This window comes from Rhinolophus sinicus, linkage group LG04, assembly GCF_036562045.2.
Source record: "Rhinolophus sinicus isolate RSC01 linkage group LG04, ASM3656204v1, whole genome shotgun sequence".
Lineage (NCBI taxonomy): Eukaryota > Metazoa > Chordata > Mammalia > Chiroptera > Rhinolophidae > Rhinolophus > Rhinolophus sinicus.
The window spans coordinates 96629702-96648186 of record NC_133754.1 but is presented as its reverse complement, the minus strand read 5'-3'; the positions used below and the strand labels follow the sequence as shown (position 1 = coordinate 96648186).

Sequence of the window (18485 nt, the reverse complement as noted above, 5' to 3'; positions counted from 1 at the left end):
AAATTTAAAGAGTAATGACTGTTAGTTTCTGATAATATTCAAAACCAATTTTCCAGGTGTACATATGGAGACTAGAAAGATTTTATGATCCATCTGGATGTCAGGTCTACACGATACTAGATGTTTATGTTATTTGTAATTACTGAGATTGTTTATGAAATTCTTAGTCTTCATCAGATCTTGAGAGTTACATAAACGTAGTCTAAACACCCATCTTTCATCTCAGGCATCTCAAAATAGTCACTGTGTAATGATCCAGTTACCTATTTAAAAGTTAGCCAGTCTTTAATTGCTTTATAGTTTTGTAAAATTTAGTCCATAGAAAGTAATGAATGAGCTTTGTTTTTGTTGTACCTTAAAATACATATTTCAGTGAAGACATGCCTACTATAGACAAAACCATGAACTTACATTTGATTTACATTATTTAGTGTCTCTTCATATCAATGTAATTAAAAAAGGATTTCAGAATTATTTGAAAAAATTAGCATTATGTGGCAAGAGTCTTTTGATTTGCTGATAACTCTAGCAGAAGTGTAGCTTAGAAGGGCTTTCTTTTTGATCAATTGTTCCAATGATTTTCTTTTAAAATGGAAAACTAAGCTTTCACTCCTCCCATCCTCTAAAAATAATAAACTCCCTGAGAGAGAAGCAGGGAAGGGGAGAGGAAGAAAGGGGGGGAGAGAAAGAGAGAGAAGAGGGGAGGAGAGAAGAGTCCAGCGGGAGAGGGAGAAAGGGGAACTCTGGCCAGAGGAGCCATTGTGCCAGTTTCCTTTTTATACAAAAATCCCCTTGTACAGAGGAGACAAACAAGGGTGGAAAGGAACTGTTTCAGATTTGTAAGGGGTTATAAACAGTATTTTTAAAATTGTGAATTTTTGTTTGTCGTGCATTGTTTTAAAAATAGGCTTTTCGTTTTCTGTGGCTCTAAGGACCTTGGTGCTAGGCATGCATGACTCCCTGGGTGGGCAAATAGGCTCATCGTTTTAGAATTGTTTGGTTTATCAGCAAATGAGTGTGAAATACATGCAGGTTTAATTTATTTTGCTCTGTTTTAATAATTAAAGAAGTCATTCCATGCTTATGCCTTTCTTTTGTGAAAGGCACAATTGAAAGAATGAAACTCTTGAATTATTGTTTGTTTATAGATTGGGGCAAAAAAACAGCCTCAGTTGAGGTTAGAATCTGAGTTTCAATTCCTAATAATTTCTTCTGTTAGAATATAGACAAAACACGGATGAGTAATTTTGACTCCTCTGATTATCTTTATGTATTGTTGCTCATTATAGAATATAGAATTGAGAGAGCTGTATTTAGCTATATGTTTAGATTAGCAGTTAGAGTAAAACAATATTTATATTTAGGAAATGTCTGTATTTTTCTAGGGAAGGTTTAAACTTGACTTTATAATTTAGAACCATAATTCTATATCTAGATGAAACCAGAAGCTAGAGGTCATTTAAATTTTTTCTTTTATCCAAACTAATCCTCACTTCTTTCAAGTTAACAGCTGCACATTCTCTACAAATTCCATTTTGAATCAGAAAGATGCATATCAGAAACATAATTGCACATCAGAATTTTTCCTTTAAAATAAGCATTTTCTACTTTCTGGCTCTAGGTGAACTCTAAACAATGCTAATATTCAAGTCAAAAAGCACTTTATCTTTACTTTAGATTTTATGCAAAATTAATGTTTAGAACTCTATAAGCAGCAGATTTCATGTTCAAACTTTTTCTAATGCTTTATTCTGCTGCTATTATGTTTCAACGGCCAGTCCCTTCTACCCAGAGGTGAATGATCCTCTCTCTTGGTCACCTCCTTCAGCCAGAATTGCTTCTGCGCAGCAGCTGCTTCCTTTGTACCTCCTGACACCAGGTGTGGGGACTGACTGCGCCCTAGCTCCAGACTCTCCAACAGCTGCACCAGAATTCTTTGTAACATCTGTCCTCACCAGATACTAGACTGCTATTCCTTTCTCCACCTCACCCCACCTATCTATGTTCTTTCACCTCTCATTACAAAACTAGGATTCTGACCCCTTCATTTCTCTCATTTAAGATATATAGGATTCCAGGAAGAAATCAGGCAGGATTTGTTAGGTCACAGGGGGGTGAGGGGGTCACAAGTTATAACTTTATTTTTCATATTTCCAACTATATTTACTGCCTATATGGAGAGAGGCAAAATTCCAGTTTTGTAGTCACAAATTTAACTTTTTACATTGTGTGTAAAGAGTATATTACAGATAAGGTTCGATTCTTTTTTTTTCTTAAGATTTTTATGAAAAACATAGCACACATAAAATATTGTGTTATTTTCAGGGGTATACCATAATTATTCAACATTGAAATATACGTTCACCATGATAAGCCAACTTAAGATTCTTTAATATCTTTAATTGGGAAAGTTTGAGAACTTTCCTTTTCATCATTGACATGGTCTTAAATGTTAAACAAAACACGTCTCAAGCCATATACATCTATATTTGTGAATGTTTTCAACTGTGATTTAAAACTATGATTCTGGTACACTTATAACATCTTTGGTCAGCCACATCTTAGATGTAAGGATGGACTACCCAAACTAAATAGATGTTTTCATCTGTCTAGGTCTTTTATGCCACTTTGGATCAAATCTACCATGGGAAGCATCCCCTCAGGAGGTCAACCACAGACATTCTCAAGGAAACACAGGAAAAATTTTATGGCTTACCATATGTTCCAAACACTGTGAGTCTAGAATTTTGATCCTGTTATGTGCCATTGAACGGTTCTGCTAGTGTATCCGTCAGTGAGTAGGCTGTGATCACCTTCCCCCTTGCAGAACTTGGAATCCTTACCTTTACATGGTGGTTTCACCTGGGGCAAATGCTAGAAATTGCCTGGCTCATATAATGTCTCCAACTGTCCATTTACATGTGCTTATTTTCCTCCTACTAGCAGTGTTTTTCTGGATTCCTAGGAAAGTGAGGGTAAAAGTCATTGGCATTAGTCTGTATTCTTTTTTTTTTTTTAATTTTTATTGGGGAACAAAGTGTTTCTCCAGGGCCCATCATCTCCAAGTCATTGTCCTTCAGTCTAGTTGTGGAGGTCGCAGCTCAGCTCCAAGTCCAGTTGCCGTTCTCAATCTTTGGTTGCAGGGGGCGCAGCCCACCATCCCATGGAGGGAATTGAACCGGCAACCTTGTTGTTGAGAGCTCTCGCTCTAACCATCTGAGCCATCCGGCTGCCCCTTCGGAAGCTCAGCGGCAGCTCGTTGTCTTCAATCTAGTTGTGGACAGTGCAGCTCACTGGCCCATGTGGGAATTGAACCGGCAACCCTGCCGTTCACAGCTCAAGCTCTAACCAACTGAGCCATCTGGCCACCCCTTTTCTGTGATGAGAAAAGTGGTTAGCAATATAAAATGAATGTGATTGTCAATCATAATCATTTTCATTGCAAAGAGAATGAATACTTATTGAGTACCTTATTTGTATCAGGGCTTATAACAGATGTTTTGCATATCTTATCTCATTTAGTGTCCTGTCAGGCTAGAGGGCAGGAGTATCGTTATCATTTATTGAATACTAGGTGCCAGACTCTAACTGCTCTGCAAACAAATCTCTAATTTAACTCTCAAAACAGCCTATAAATTCTACAATATCCCCATATTTGGGGCTCATATTGCGGCTCATACACATTATATGTCTTGTCCAAGATCATGTAGGTAGTAACTGATTGTGTTGGGATTCAAAACCAACCTCTAAAGCCAAGCTTTTTTCAGTGCTCCAAGGTTCCTGTAAGGAAGCTGAGTGTGGTCAAAAGAATACTGGCTGGTGCAGGTAGCAATGTGACTGACTCCTTCGTATTTCTCAGGACTCTCTCAGTTGCAAGTGATAGAAACCCAACTTATATTGGCTTAAGCAGAAAAGGGAATTTGTTGAGTCTCGTAACTGAAAGGTACAGGCGTACATCTGGTTTCAGGCAAGTTGGATCTAGTTAGCTCTTACACAGTATTGTTAGAAATGTTTCTCTTTCCATTTTTCAGCTCTTTTCACTGACTTTGTTTTGTTCTCGAGCACGCTGCCCTGACTAGATGGTGTGGTGGTTACCAGTAGGTCCAGGCTTTTATCCTTTTAACTTTGCCAGTCTAACCGAAAGAGAGCTAGTTTGAAAGTGCTCTGTAAACTGTAAAATGCCAAGCAAATGTGCTTTCATTTGTTACAACATTGGATACCAGCACATTTTGTGCTAAGAGGTTAAGTTAACCACTAAAGTATGTGCCCACTAGATCTTCAGTTCCTAATATTCAGACATGCATGGGAATAGTTCATATTTACCAGGCATGTGAAGTAACAGGGTATTTTATCTTCACAATACTCTTATCAGCAATTTATGATCGTCTTAGGAGCTTAAGCATAAGCTCCAGATATATAGTGCTAATCATACTCCATACCTATTTATGACCTTATATGTAATTTATTTTTCTAATGCTTTATGCTATTTAGCCCTGGATTATCTGTATTAGTGAAAATTTGTAGTAATAAGAATAATCTATTCATCAGTGGAATAAATCATAATAACAATTGCCTAGGTTTTAATAGCTTTTCTAGTTTACAGGACATTTCAAATGCGCATAGAACATTCTCTGGTATAGGGCACATATTAGGCCACAAAACAAGTCTCAGTAAACTCAAGAAGATTGAAATCATATTAACATCTTTTCTAACCACGGTGGTGTGAAACTAGAAATCAACTACAGGAAGAAAACCAGAAAAAAAGATAAATGCAAGTATGGAAACTAAACAACATGCTACTAAAGATAACAATGGATCAAAGTAGAAATAAAAAATTATCTTGAAACAAATGAAAAAATGAAAACACAACTTTTCAAAATTTATGTGATGCAGCAAAAGCAATTCTAAGAGGGAAGTTCACAGGCCTACCTCAAAAAACAAGAAACATCCTAAATAAACAAGCTAACTCTACACCTAAAGGAACTAGACTTCAACAAATAAAAGTCCAGGACCAGATGGCTTCACAGGTGAATTCTACCAAACATTCAAAGAAAAATGAATACCTATCCTTCTTAAACTATTTCAAAAAAGTGAAGAGAAAAAAAATGCTTCTCAATTCATTCTATGAAACCAGCATTACCTTGGTACCAAAATCAGACAAAAAAATTACAAAAAATAAAAATAAAAATTACAGGCCAATATCCTTGATGAACATAGATGCAGAAATTCTCAACAAAATGTTAGCAAATCGGATTTAACAATATATTTAAAGGATTATACACCATGACTAAGTGGAATTCATCCCAGGGATGAAAGGATGGTTCAAAATATGTAAATCAATGAATGAGATACAGCACATAAAGAAAATAAGGGTAAAACCATATGATCATCTCAGTAGATGCAGAAAAAGCATTTTACAAAATCCAACATTCTTTTATGATAAAAACTCTCAACAGAGTGGGTGTAGAAGAAACGAATGTCAACAAATTAAGGCTGTGGGTGAGAAACCCACAGCTAATGTCATATTCAGTGGTGAAAAACTGAAAGCTTTTCCTTTAAGGTCAGGAACAAGACAAGGATGCCCCTTCTCACCACTATCAATCAACATAGTATTGGAAATCCTGGCCACGCAATCAGACAAGAAATAAAAGGCATCTAAATCAGTAAGGAAGAAGTAGAACTCGTATTATTTGAAGATGGCATGATAATATATATATATATATATATATATATATATATATATATATATATATCCCTAAAGACTCCCCCAAAAACCTGTTAGAATAAATGACTTCAGTGAAGTTGCAGGTTACAGAATCAATGTACAGAAATCTGTTGTGTTTCTAGACACCAATAATGAACAATTAGAAAGAGAAATTAGGAAATTAAGAGTCCCATTTACAGTTGCTTCAAAAAGCATAAAATACCTAGGAATAAATTTAACTAAAGTGGTGAAAAATCTGTACTGTGAAAACTATAAGATGGTGAAAAAAAGAAACTGAAGATGATACAAATAAATGGAAGGATATGCCTTACTCATGGATTGGAAAGATTAATATTGTTAAAATGGCCTTACTACCTAAAGCAATATACACATTCAATGTAATCCCTATTAAAATACCAATGACATTCTCAGAATTAGAACATCTAATCCTAAAATTCATGTGGAACCACCAAAGAAATAGCCAAAGAAATGTTGCGAAAGAACAGAGTGGGAGGTATCATGCTCTCTGATTTCAAACTACACTACAAAGCTACAGTAGTCAACTAGCGTAGTAGTGGCTTAAAAACATAAAAATAGATCAGTGCAATAGTATAGAGGGCTAAGAAATAAGTCCTCACTTATGTGGTCAATTAATTTACTAGAAAGGAGGCAAAGCTATACAATGGGCCAAAGACAGTATTTTCAATAAGTGGTGTTGGGAAAACTAGACAGATACATACAAAACAAAACAAAAAATGAAGTTGGACCACTTTCTTACACCATATGCAAAAATAAACTCAAAATGCATTAAAGACCTAAATGTAAGACCTGAAACCATAAAACTCTTAGAAGAAAACATAGGCAGTACTCTTTGACATTGCTCTTAGAAATATCTTTTTGGATATGACTTCTTGGGTAAAGGTAACAAAAGGAAAAATAAACAAATGGGACTACATCAAACTAAGAAGTTTTTGCACAGCAAAGGAAATTGTTGAGAAAACGAAAAAGCGACCTACTGAATGGGAGAAGATATTCGCAAATGATACATCCAATAAGGAGTTGATATACAAAATATATAAGGAACTCATACAACTTAACACCGAAAAAATCAGCAATCCAATTAAGAAATGGGCAGAGGACCTGACTAGACATTTCTCTAAAGAGGACATACAGATGGCCAACAGACATATAAAAAAATACTCAACATCACTAGTCATCAGGGAAATGCAAATTAAAACCACAATGAGATTCCACTTCACTCCTGTCAGAATGACTATCATCAATAAATCAACAAATAACAAATGCTGGTGTGGATGTGGAGAAAAGAGAACCCTCATACACTGTTGGTGGCATGGTAAATTGGTGCAGCCACTATGGAAAACAATATGGAGATTCCTCAAAAAAATTAAAAATAGAGCTGCCATATGATCCAGCAATTTCACTTCTGGGTATTTACCCAAAGAATGTAAAGACACGAATTAAAAAAGATACATGCACCTCTATGTTCATTGCAGCATTGCTAGTCATAGCCAAGATAGGGAAGCAACCTAGATGACCAACAATAGATGAATGGGTAAAGCCAAGGTGTCATAGATATACAATGGAATATTCAGCAATAAAAAAGACTGAAATCTTGACATTTTTGACAGCATAGATGGTTCTAGAGGGTATTACACTAAGTGAGGGTATTACACAGAGAAAAACTTATGAGTTCACTTATATGTGCAATCTAAGAAAACAAAGCAAATGAATAAACAAAACAGAAACAGACCCATAGCTATAGAGAACAAGCTGATGGTTGCCAAAGGTGAGTGGTAGGGGATGGGAAATATAAATAAACAAATAATAAATAAAGTGACTATGACTTAAACTCCATGTAGTTACAACACGACCAGTAAGTAGTGAAGTCACAGGAAAACCAAAATTAGGAGGAACTGGGACGCTTCTTAATGCTGCAAAACTTCAGCTTGGCTGAGTTGCTTGCCCCTACCTTTCTTAAGCCTCATAATGATTTAGTTATGCCTTGTTTTAGAAGAGAAGTCAGACTTCCTTACCATCCAGGTTTCTTCTGTGTTAATAATTAAATATACAAAGATGAGTTAACAGTGGCAACCAAGTTCTGAATTAACTATCAGTAATCAATTAAAAAGGATGGTTTTATTAAATAAGTCCAGAGCCTTGTCCTAGTTCCTTTTGAGAAAGTACAAGCATTTATCACTTTATTGCTATTATCCCCCCTTTATGGTCAGTAGCCGTTTAGCTCTTTGTGTAAACTGTTTTAAGTGTTCTTTAGAAGAATCATGGTTACATTTAGAGAAGAAAGACATTCTTTTATGGCTTGCCATTCTTTTTTATGTCTGAGAGTTTGTTTAGATTTGCACAAATACTCTATTTTTCCTACTTAGAAACTTCTGCATTTCTTCATTCATCAATGCATCATTAAGCCTATGGGAATTTTATTCCCATAAAAATGAAGAATAAGACCAGGATACTCATTGGGTTTCTTCAATGCAACATTCATCAGGGTAGAGAGATAAGGAAAAGAAGATCTAAGCATTGGAAAGGAAGAAACAAAACTGTCATTATTTGCAGGTGATTTGTTGCTTCCTGAGAAAGTAAAAAGTTTCTACAGGTAAATTATTAAAATTAATGAGAGGTTGGCACCTTTTCTAGATAAATAATCATTACTTAAAAATTGCTTTCATGTTTACCAGAAACAAACTGAAAAATTTTTTAAAGATGCCATTATGGCAATGAAAATATGAGGTACCTACTAAAAAAGAATCCAAAAAAAAGTGAATTATCATTATTTTCAAAATCTTAAATAAATGAAGAACTGAACCATACGTATAGATAGGAAACTTTAGTATATCAATTTTTCTCCAGTTAATGCATACATTTAATGTAATGTAATTCCGTTTGTTTGCTTGAACCTAACAAGCTGACTGTATGATTTTTATGGGAGAGCAATGGCCCAAGACTAGCCATGGCAGTTTTGAAGAACAGCAGCAAGTTGGTGGACTTGCCCAGTCAGGATTAGTGTTCAAACAAGCCTGTAAAAATTACGAGAGTGTAATAGTGGTGTGGGAATGGACAAATAGAACGATGGAACAGAACCCAGAAGCCAAAAGCAGTCTCCACACAGTTACAGACTCGTGAACCTAAGCTGAATAGCACTGTAAATCTGTGGACGGAGAATGGACTGTTCGTTTTTTTTTAAATGGTGCTAGAGCTGTTGATCCATAAGATAAAGATGAAACGTGGATCTCTGTCTCAAAACTGCACGCAAATATAGTGTGGTGACGACCCAAACGTGAGAAGTAATGATCTAAATTTTTAGAGGTAATGTGAAAGCATGTCTTCCTGATAGTTACTTTTTAGACTTGCTCAAACCACCTTATATATACAATACAAAAGACATAAACCATAAAACAAAAGACTAATAAATTCAACTATATTAAAATCTGAATCTTGTGTGCATCAAAAAAAACCAAAAAACTTAAAAAATAGTGAAAAGTTGCAGGCTGGAAGTAGATATTTTCAACATGTGTAACTGAAAAAAAGGATATGCATTTTTTGTTTGTTTACTTTATTATTGTGATTAAAAAAACACAGTCCGTAAAATGTACCATCTTGGAATGTTTTTCAAGTGCTTTGAATGGGCAGATGACATGCAGTAAGCCCTACAAAATGACCTTAGCATTAATTAGGGAGTGCTAAGAAAAGCCACATGAGGATACGAGTTTACTCTCACCATTTGGGCAAAAATAGAACAATTGACAGTGCCCATGTTGACACGGTGTGGACATGGTCCTCTTCACATGTGGGTAGGAGTGCCTTTGTAGTGGGATCACTTTGGAAACCAGTTAAGCTGAAGGTGGACATAACTTGTGACCCAGCAATTCAGCTCCTATACATAACCTACACTTATGTACCAGATGGTAAGAATAGGCAGGTTTATAACAGCACTATTTGTAAATGGCAACAAAGGGAGAGGATGGGATTCTAGAAAGAACCAAAGTGATGGTCAACAGGAAAATGGGTAAATAACATGGCATTTTCACCATCTAGAATACTGTTCTGCAATAGAAATTGAAGAACACAGATGATAAACTTAACAGGCATAATGTAAAGTAGCAAATATAAGTTTCAGAAGAATTAAATCTACAGTTATAATAAAGTTCCAAATCATGTAAAACCAAGCAGTACATTATCATAGATATATACTTAATGTAGTAAAATTATAAAGAAAAATGGAGAAATAATAAGCACAAAATTCAGATGGTGCTTACCACTGGAATAAGGAATGGGATCACAGAAGTATTAGAAATATTTTACTTCTTAAAGTAAGTATGTAGATATATGATTGATAATTTTGTCATTCTTTCTACCTTAGTAGAAATACATTGTTTTTTTATGTGACAATGTCTTTAATATAATGATAAATGAAAAGGCAGCATATAAAATTTTATAAACAATGTGATACCAACTATGTAATAACAGAAAGAAAAAACACATAAACATAGAAAAACAACTGCAGTTACCTCTAAGGTTAAAACATGGATAACATTTGTTTTACATTTTTCTAGATGTTTCCTCCATTTTCTGAAATGCATATGCATTACTTTTTTTCCAGTTGCTGTTGGCATTTGATATTAATTTGTATTAGTTTCAGTTGTACAGTGTAGTGGTTAGACATTTATGTCATTTATAAAGTGATCCCCCCAGTTAGTCTGGTACCCACCTGGCACTATAGTTATTATCATATTATTGATTATATTCCCTGTGCTGTACTTTACATCCCCATGACTATTTTGTAACTACCAGTTTGTACTTCTAATCGTTTTCCCTTTGTCACCCAACCCCTCTCCCATCTGTCAACCATCAGTTTGTTCTCTGTATCTATGAGTCTGTCTCTGGTTTTTTGTTGTTGTTGTTTATTTTGTTCTTTGGATTCCACATATAAATGAGATCATATGGTTTTTGTCTTTCTCTGACTTATTTCACTTAGCACAATACATTCTAGGTTCATCCATAATGTTGCAAATGGTAAAATTTAATTTTTTTATGGCTGAGAGAAATATATTCTTGGTATGTAGAAAATATTTCTCACTGTTAAAAGGTTAATGTTCTGCCTGTGATGTATGGGATAAAGCATGGATTTAGGGAGACCAGTTGAAAAGTTATTCCAGGTCCTGGGCAAAAGCTGATGGTGGCTCGAACTAGGTTAGTGGCCGTGGAGAAGGAAAGACTGAAATGGGCTTGAGGAGAATGTAGAAGGTACACTCAGTAACACCAGGTAGTGGCCTGGGGTAATGAGTGAGAAGGATGGCTCAAGAATGACTGCAGGGTTTTCAGCGAGAGTGTTGGGGATACAGGGTGAATTAAGAATGTCTTCCCATGCGGGCCAAAAGAGTGACTGACAGTTTTCCTCCTGTAAACTTATCTCCAGAAATTCTTTCTCTCAAATGAATCATTTAATTCCCTCAAACTAAGCAATGAGAAAAGGAAAATATAATTTAAACAACTCACAGAGTATTCATAAGGTTTATAGGGTCTGTACAAATTATACGTACATAATGCGGTCTAAACTTTTAGACGATGATTATAAAGGCATTAGCATTTCTCTAAGAGCATTAATAACTCATCTTGGGGATAAAGTGTCCCATCATTTATGTTTGAGGAATACTAGTTTAAATAATGTTAAATGGCTTCTTTCCTACAGGTCTTCTCAGAACTTGCAGTGTGCTAATGAATTATGAGTCTCTACTGCTCTGTTTGCAAACTTACTAACCGTGGAGGTATTCATCCAGGCACTAGCTCTATATGTAGGGCAGATTTCGGAAAACTCTGCGCTTATTCTGCAATTATATTACTATCGAACAGGGCTCTCTCTATCAATATTCCACAAGAAATGATGGATGCTTATTTTTCAAGTGAATAAATAGCTTCATTATGCCAGCAATTTATTAACATTTATGTGAATGGTCGATCACTCTGTATAATATGTAGACACATTTAATATGTACTTTTCTAGCATCTAACAGTAGTTTGATGGTAGAAAACCAAAAGCTTCTACTCAATTGTAAATAGAGGGCAATTTTACAGCATTCACCAACAGGCGAGTCTTCTATTGTTACCACTTCTCTTCTGTTTAGAGTAGAGTGAGTGACATGTTCTTATATTAATGACCAGCTCTTCTCCTGAGAATTTTACATTCCCATGTGATGGCGTCTCCCCCTCATTTTGAATTCAGAGAGTTGAAACTGCTGTATTTTTATTTTTATAGTATTCCGGGTTTATATTTTTACATTGTTACTCACCCCCCTCTGAAGCAGTTGAGAGACAGTCGTATCTGGGAAGGTATGGGATGAAACCTTATGGTTAGAACCTCACGATCCTGCATTTCTGTCCTAATGAGTATTTCTCAAGTTCAAAACATGAACGACAGACTCTGCTGATGGACTGCCGTGTTTTGCCCTAATTGTGTAGCCTTATGACTTTTGGTGGTAGCACCATGGCTCTCTCACAGCTGTTCTCAGAGTAGCCATGTCCTGGGACAACATCTTGGTGCCTGTGAGACCTTCTTTGTCCTTTACGACAAACTGAGAACGGGAATGTACACAGAATAAGGAAGTCTTTACTTCATGCAGATACCACAGTAATGTCTGAGAAGATTGTCTTTCTTGTCCATTCATAATTTAGAATTTACTGTCTTAATAGAATAAAAGTTGTTAAAACTAGAAAGAATTATTTTAGGAAAGCAGTTTCTGAGATTGAGAGATGTGCTGATATCTGGTCATTATTCTTGTTAGAACAAACACGGAATGTGAAAGGAAGACGTGTTTCTTGTGAGTAGCGTTCACTCCACATTTATGCTTCCTTTTTGTAAAGCTCATAATATAGTAGCAGTGTTACGCCGATTAAAAGCGGCACACCAGTTATTCCAGTTTGCCTGAGGTCGGGAGATGGGGAGTTAGGTAACCTGCGCACACTGCTTACCTGTACGTCTTTGGGGTGGGCCTGTGCTGCAGGCTTATTGAGGAGCATTGCTGTTTGCCTGCGACCTGCTCAAGCTGCATCATTTCAAAAACGCTGCTGCTACTGGAGACAGACTTCTATTCAGACTTATTCCTCTGATCTCTAATTATACACAAGTGATACATGTACTTCACATTAAGTGTAATTTTCTGTCTGTAGCACACCCTCTTATTAGAACAAACAGCTGAAAATTGTGCTAAATTTATTCAGACATATCAAAGAGCAGTCTGTTATTTAGTATAAAGAAAACCATTTCCAAATCCCAATTCATATATTTGTATATATTAGTTCAATTGTATTATTTATATTCTAGATAACATTTGTAAGTTATTTTAGATAGTTTATATAGTATGTTTATAATACACATTTTATTAAGTACCTACTATGTGCTGTACACTGCCTAGATGGTGTGTGTAGCAATGAATGAAACAAACCCAAATCCTTGCCCTCATGGAGCCTATATTAGAAATGGCTTTTTTGGGGGCGTGTATACATAATTATCATCATTTCCAGCTGGCTGTGAAGCATTTCATTATTAAGTAAAATATTCCTTGAACCCCTCGAATTGCTTTGAGTTGTGAACAGATGGGCTGAACATAAAAGTCGATCAGATTGAGACATTTGGGTGCATAATGCAGCTAAAACAAGGACGTGTGTGGGGACCCTAACTTTCAATTTCCAGAGGGAGTCTGTTTCCTGAAATAGTCAAGAGAGGAGGTGCCCTTTATGTTTCCGTCAGGCTCCTACGTCCTTGCTCATCCTCACTGATGTGGTAGCTGCATCAACGGGCATTCGTGGAGACATAGCACTGGCCAGACACTGGAGGTGAGGCAAGAGAGGAGAAGACGGCGAGACCGAGTAGAAGGGTGGTTCAGAGGCTCAGGCAGCCTTGCCAGCCAGTCCTCGGTTTTGATGTGTGATCGATTGGGAGGTGGTGCTGAAGGAGAAGGAGTGGGGAGCGACCCCCACGGTTTGGTGGGGGCTGTCTGTGGGGATGGGCATGGCATTCAGTGAGGTACAGGAAGGGTGGCTGCTTTATGGAGTGAGGGCTGCAAAGATGGATAAGTTTAGTTTGAAGTGACAGTAGAGCAGCCAAGTGGAGATGTCTGTGAGCAGCCGGTGGACCAATGGCCAGGAGCCCAGAACCAGATCAAGGCTGGTGCTATGCAGGTTTGGGAGTTATTTGCCCAGGAGAGAGACTCCGATGGCCATGGACAGCAGTCAGCAGGGAGAACTGGCGAAATCTAGGAGACGACCTGGAGGAATATTTAAGCAACGGGCACACACTGGATCAGACACTGAGGACGGAGAAGGTCTTCTAATTGGAACAGCTTTTCTTTCAAGTACCAGCAGAAAACAGAATTTTAAACATATTTCTTTTCTGTTTCTACTACTCCAATTATGATAGTATAATGCTCTGTTCTTCTCTGTTATTTTAGGGTTACATTGAGTCTATGGTAGCTTGGAACGTCATTTATAGAACTTTTTATTTTTTTGGATGTGTGTTCTGAGTTCCAAAATAACAGACTAATAAATAAACTTTTAGCATACAATTTACGTGTAATTTGAGGGCTTCTCATGTTGAAATTGCTCAATTTTTAGAGCAGATTATAAGCTGACATGGCTGTTGTCATGATTATATATGCAAAGGAAAGTAACCACTAATTTCCCAGTTGGGAGATGGAGTGCAAGCAGTGGTACACCCAGTTGTTTTTACAGTGTGCTCATCCCAGATTAACTTTCAAACAGACCTCTTAACCATGTAGAAGGTGGGAATGGGGGGATGAGATCAATATAATGGAAGAGTGCAGAGGGGTTTGGAGAGATCTTACCATATTTACTTTACTATATAGAGTTTTGTTTTGTGTTTTACTGGTTTCAAAAAGCAGAAAAATAACCAAGAACACCCACCATGAGAAAATGCATTGTTGCACACAGTTTGGGTGTTATGACCTTTATTTATTACTATAGTTTATTATCTTTCCTGTTTACTTGATAGTCAATTTTGGAGAACTTCTTCAAAATATGTATGTGAATATATATGTGTGTATATGTGAGTGTGTGTGTGTGTATGTGAGTGTGTGTGTGTATATGTGTGTGTACTTCATATATATATATATATATACAGATGCATATATATGTATACATATATACACATTTATGAAAATCCATGTAGATTGCACCTGGCATTGGTGCAGTCAAGCAGATTAAATATTATGTTTCCATATTTTTAATTTTATATGTGTATTTCAAAACTTTTCATAGATTTCACAATTGTAGTTCACTTTTTACTAGAAAATTATATCAAAGCTTATTGACCGCATGTAGCATCAAGTGATGATGATTTTATTTAAAAAGCTTTAATTTTAGAATAATTAATAAAACACTAAGGTAAGAAATACTTATCTATTAAATGATTTCTACCATCTAGATTAAAATGGCAATCAGATTTTTTTCAGTTAGTTATTTTTAAAGTAAGGCTGGTCAGAGAAACCACGATCACGTGGGAGTCTTTATAGAGAAATCTGAGGGCTGCTTTGGACCTTTGCTATTCTTACCTCACACTTGTTCAGATGTCAGTTTAAAGAATAGCATAAGTGTCTCTATTTTTTAACTTGTAAAAAAAAAATCTGTCTATAAAGCAATAAAACTAGAGCCTCAGGGTAGCAAAAAGTTCATCATTTTCTTTCTAGGGAATCAACTTAAATTATTTGGTAACAGTCTTCATTCCTTCTATTTAGTGTGATGTTTTGTTTTGTTTTGCTTTGTTTTGCTTTGTTTTCTTCCTGGGGAAGAACTTCTATTTCCTCTTATGCTGAAGCCCCAGCTCTTGTCGGAATGGAAAGAACTCTCCTGTGAGGTGACGGTGCTGTCCAGGTTGCACTCGTTTGGAGTGTTTGATGTTGCTAAGCAAATGCTAGATTAAACAAAACAATATTTTTTTTTCTTTTTCTTAAATACAACGACCATATGGTGCACATCTAGAAAAACCTAAGTGGTTAATTGCATGTTAAATTCCTTTCCTCTTTGGCTGCATAAACAACTGAGAAAATATTTACCTTCTCTGTCATGCTAGATTTATTTATGACTTTGTAACTAAAACACAGAAGTGTTATAAATTGAAACTTTAATCTCAGGATTGACTCATTTTCTAAAAATTTATATGGTTTCAGTTTGTGGGACAGCTGCAACTCTAGATTTCACTGATTTAAAACATGAGGATATTATAAGACTACCCGGGTTGTTTTTATAATGTAGTCCTTTGAGCCAAGTCACCAACTTTCAATTTTGTCTTGGTTTTCATGAATAGTGTTATTTCTTTTTGTCTGCAAATTTGCATAGGCTAGATATCATGAAATAAAAATCCGGGATATTAGAAGTTCTTTCTTTACTAGGTAAACTTTGTATTTTAAATTACACACATGCATCTTTCAGATTTTAAGCCATTTACATTTTAGGAAGCTTTTTCTCTGGTGATTCTCTAAGTACATCATGTTCTCACCCATGGTGACTGTGAGCCAAGAGGGGCTTGTTCCAACGTCTGTTTACCTCTATGCCTTTGGGACTCCAAGGACAACCTTAGCGATATATAAGGAAGCCTCCAGTTGAGTGATATGAATTTTATGTTTTAATTATATTCTAAGTAATATATGCGCGTGACTGAAAATCAGAAGGTGTACGACGGTTTCCAGGGGAAATTCTCCCTCCTCCTCCTGTCCTCCTGGCCTTTGGCCCCTTTCCCCAGATGCGACCTATGTAACTTGTTTCTCACACACTGAGTAGAAGATAGAATTACTTCTGTTAAATGTAAAGATCCATCAACTCTGCAGTTGTCACTAACTCCCTTCCCTTGCTGTTCTTCCTGCCTTTTCTCCCAGATGGGCTAACTCTAGACCAGACAAGTACAGTTCTCCCGTGTTGAGTATCCCCATATCTGCTTTTCCTCTCTCAGATCCACACAGCTGTCAGTGAGATCTTTTCTAAATACAGCCTTAATAATGGCAGCCCTCCCCTGAAAGGTGGCTTCCATTGCTGTCTAACTAAAGGCCAGGGCCTTCACCACCCACGAGTTCCTGAGTGGTCTGGTCACTCTGGCTTCGTCCAGCCGAACACACCGTGTCTCCTTTGGCACCTCCTTTCTGCCACTTGTTTCCCTCTTCCTGGAACACTTTTCTCCTCACTTTCTAGAAATGTTGCTTCTTCAGACCTGGTCAGTGCCTCTCTTATACATCTCATAGGACTGGGATCTTTGCCGTCATATCAGTCATCCCAGTTTATAATTTCTTGATACATTTGATTAATTTCTGTCTTCCCAAGGGGAGTGAAATTCACTTAAGAGCAAGGCCCATTTCTGACTCCTTTGTTATTTCTTCAGGGCCCTGCACAGTTACTTATGCATGGTAGGTGCCTAAAAATATTTGTAGAATATTTTTTTTAACCTTTTTATTGAGGCATAACTTACATAAAGTACACAGATTCTAATACACAGCTCCATGAAGTTTTATATATGTATGCACCTGTGTAACCACTACCCAGATCAAGACATACAACATTTCCAGTACCTGAGAAGGCCCCTGCAGACCCTCTCTTGGTCAGTACACCTCCCTCACAAGGTTACCAATAGTTCTGCTTGTTTTGCACCTCATGTAGGTGCCCTAGAATGGTATGTGTTCTTTGTGTCTGGCTTCTTTATGCAAAATTATGTCTGTGCGATCCATCCGTTGCATGTTTCATTCATCTGTTCTTTTTCATTGCTTTCAAGTATTTCATTTTTAATATCCCATGACTTTTTTTTATCTATTCCATTATTGATGGACATTTGAGTTATTTCCAGTTTGAGGTTATTTTGAATGAAATGCCTATGAATGTTTCTGTATATGTCTTGTTTTAATGTAGCTGTTGCCGCTACATTTTTCAAAGTTGCCACTAGTTTTTCAAAGTAGTTCTCCTAAGGTACATACCAGCCAGCAAGGTTTGGATGTACCATTTGCTCCCATCCCATCCAGTACTTAGTATTGTCAGTCCTTTTAAGTCCAGCCATTCTGGGGGTGGGATCCTTATCTCATTGTGGTTTTAATTTGCACTTCCCTCATGACTAATGATACTAAGCATTTCTTCCTATGTTTGTAGGCTACCTGAATGTCCTCTTTGTGTAAGGATTTTGGCTCTAATCTGGATGAACTAGGAAGCCGTAAGAGGGTTTTGTGAACTGAAATATCTAAACCAGAGTCCTAATGTCAGGGGGCCCTAAGGTTACTAGGGAGGCCATACTGACACATCCACACCAGATGAGGTCTGGACTTTCATGCTTGTAGAAGTACATCCTGGAACTTGCCCCGTTTCCATGCCAGCACTTACCTTGGAGTTTCATCATCCTGATCTGACCAATCCTTTTTCGTCTAGCTATCACACCGTATTAAGTAGCCAATAGGAAAAGGTTCTTTTGTTCCAGCCTGTGGTTTTTACCTTATATAAACCCTGCCTTTTTCGTTTTCTCCAGAGCATGGTTTGGGTTGCTCCTTGAATCTGTGTCTCACAGACTGCAATCCTTGGCTCAAATAAATTTTTATTCTTTATTACAGCGTAAACTATTTTTTTTTTTTGATTGACAGTTTCAAGCAGAGGACTGACAGATTGAGTGTGGAGTATAAGAGAGGGAGAAGAATCAAGAGAGATTGCAAGGGTTTTGGCTTGAGCAGCCAGAAGGATGCTGTTGCCATTAACATGGAGAAGACAATGG

General features: G+C 36.7%; 1 protein-coding gene across 3 annotated transcripts in view; it reads left to right on the top strand.

Moving 5' to 3' along the window:
- MIPEP (mitochondrial intermediate peptidase) overlaps window positions 1-18485 on the top strand; it is a 199571-nt gene that overhangs the window by 102337 nt on the left and 78749 nt on the right. For 2 of the 3 annotated variants that reach the window (XM_074330042.1, XM_074330041.1), the window contains exon 16: window positions 2614-2733. The exons of the other annotated variant lie outside the window; for it this stretch is intronic. In XM_074330042.1, coding sequence (XP_074186143.1) covers window positions 2614-2733 — 120 coding nt within the window. The remainder of the gene's footprint in view (window positions 1-2613; window positions 2734-18485) is intronic. 3 annotated transcript variants of the gene reach the window in all.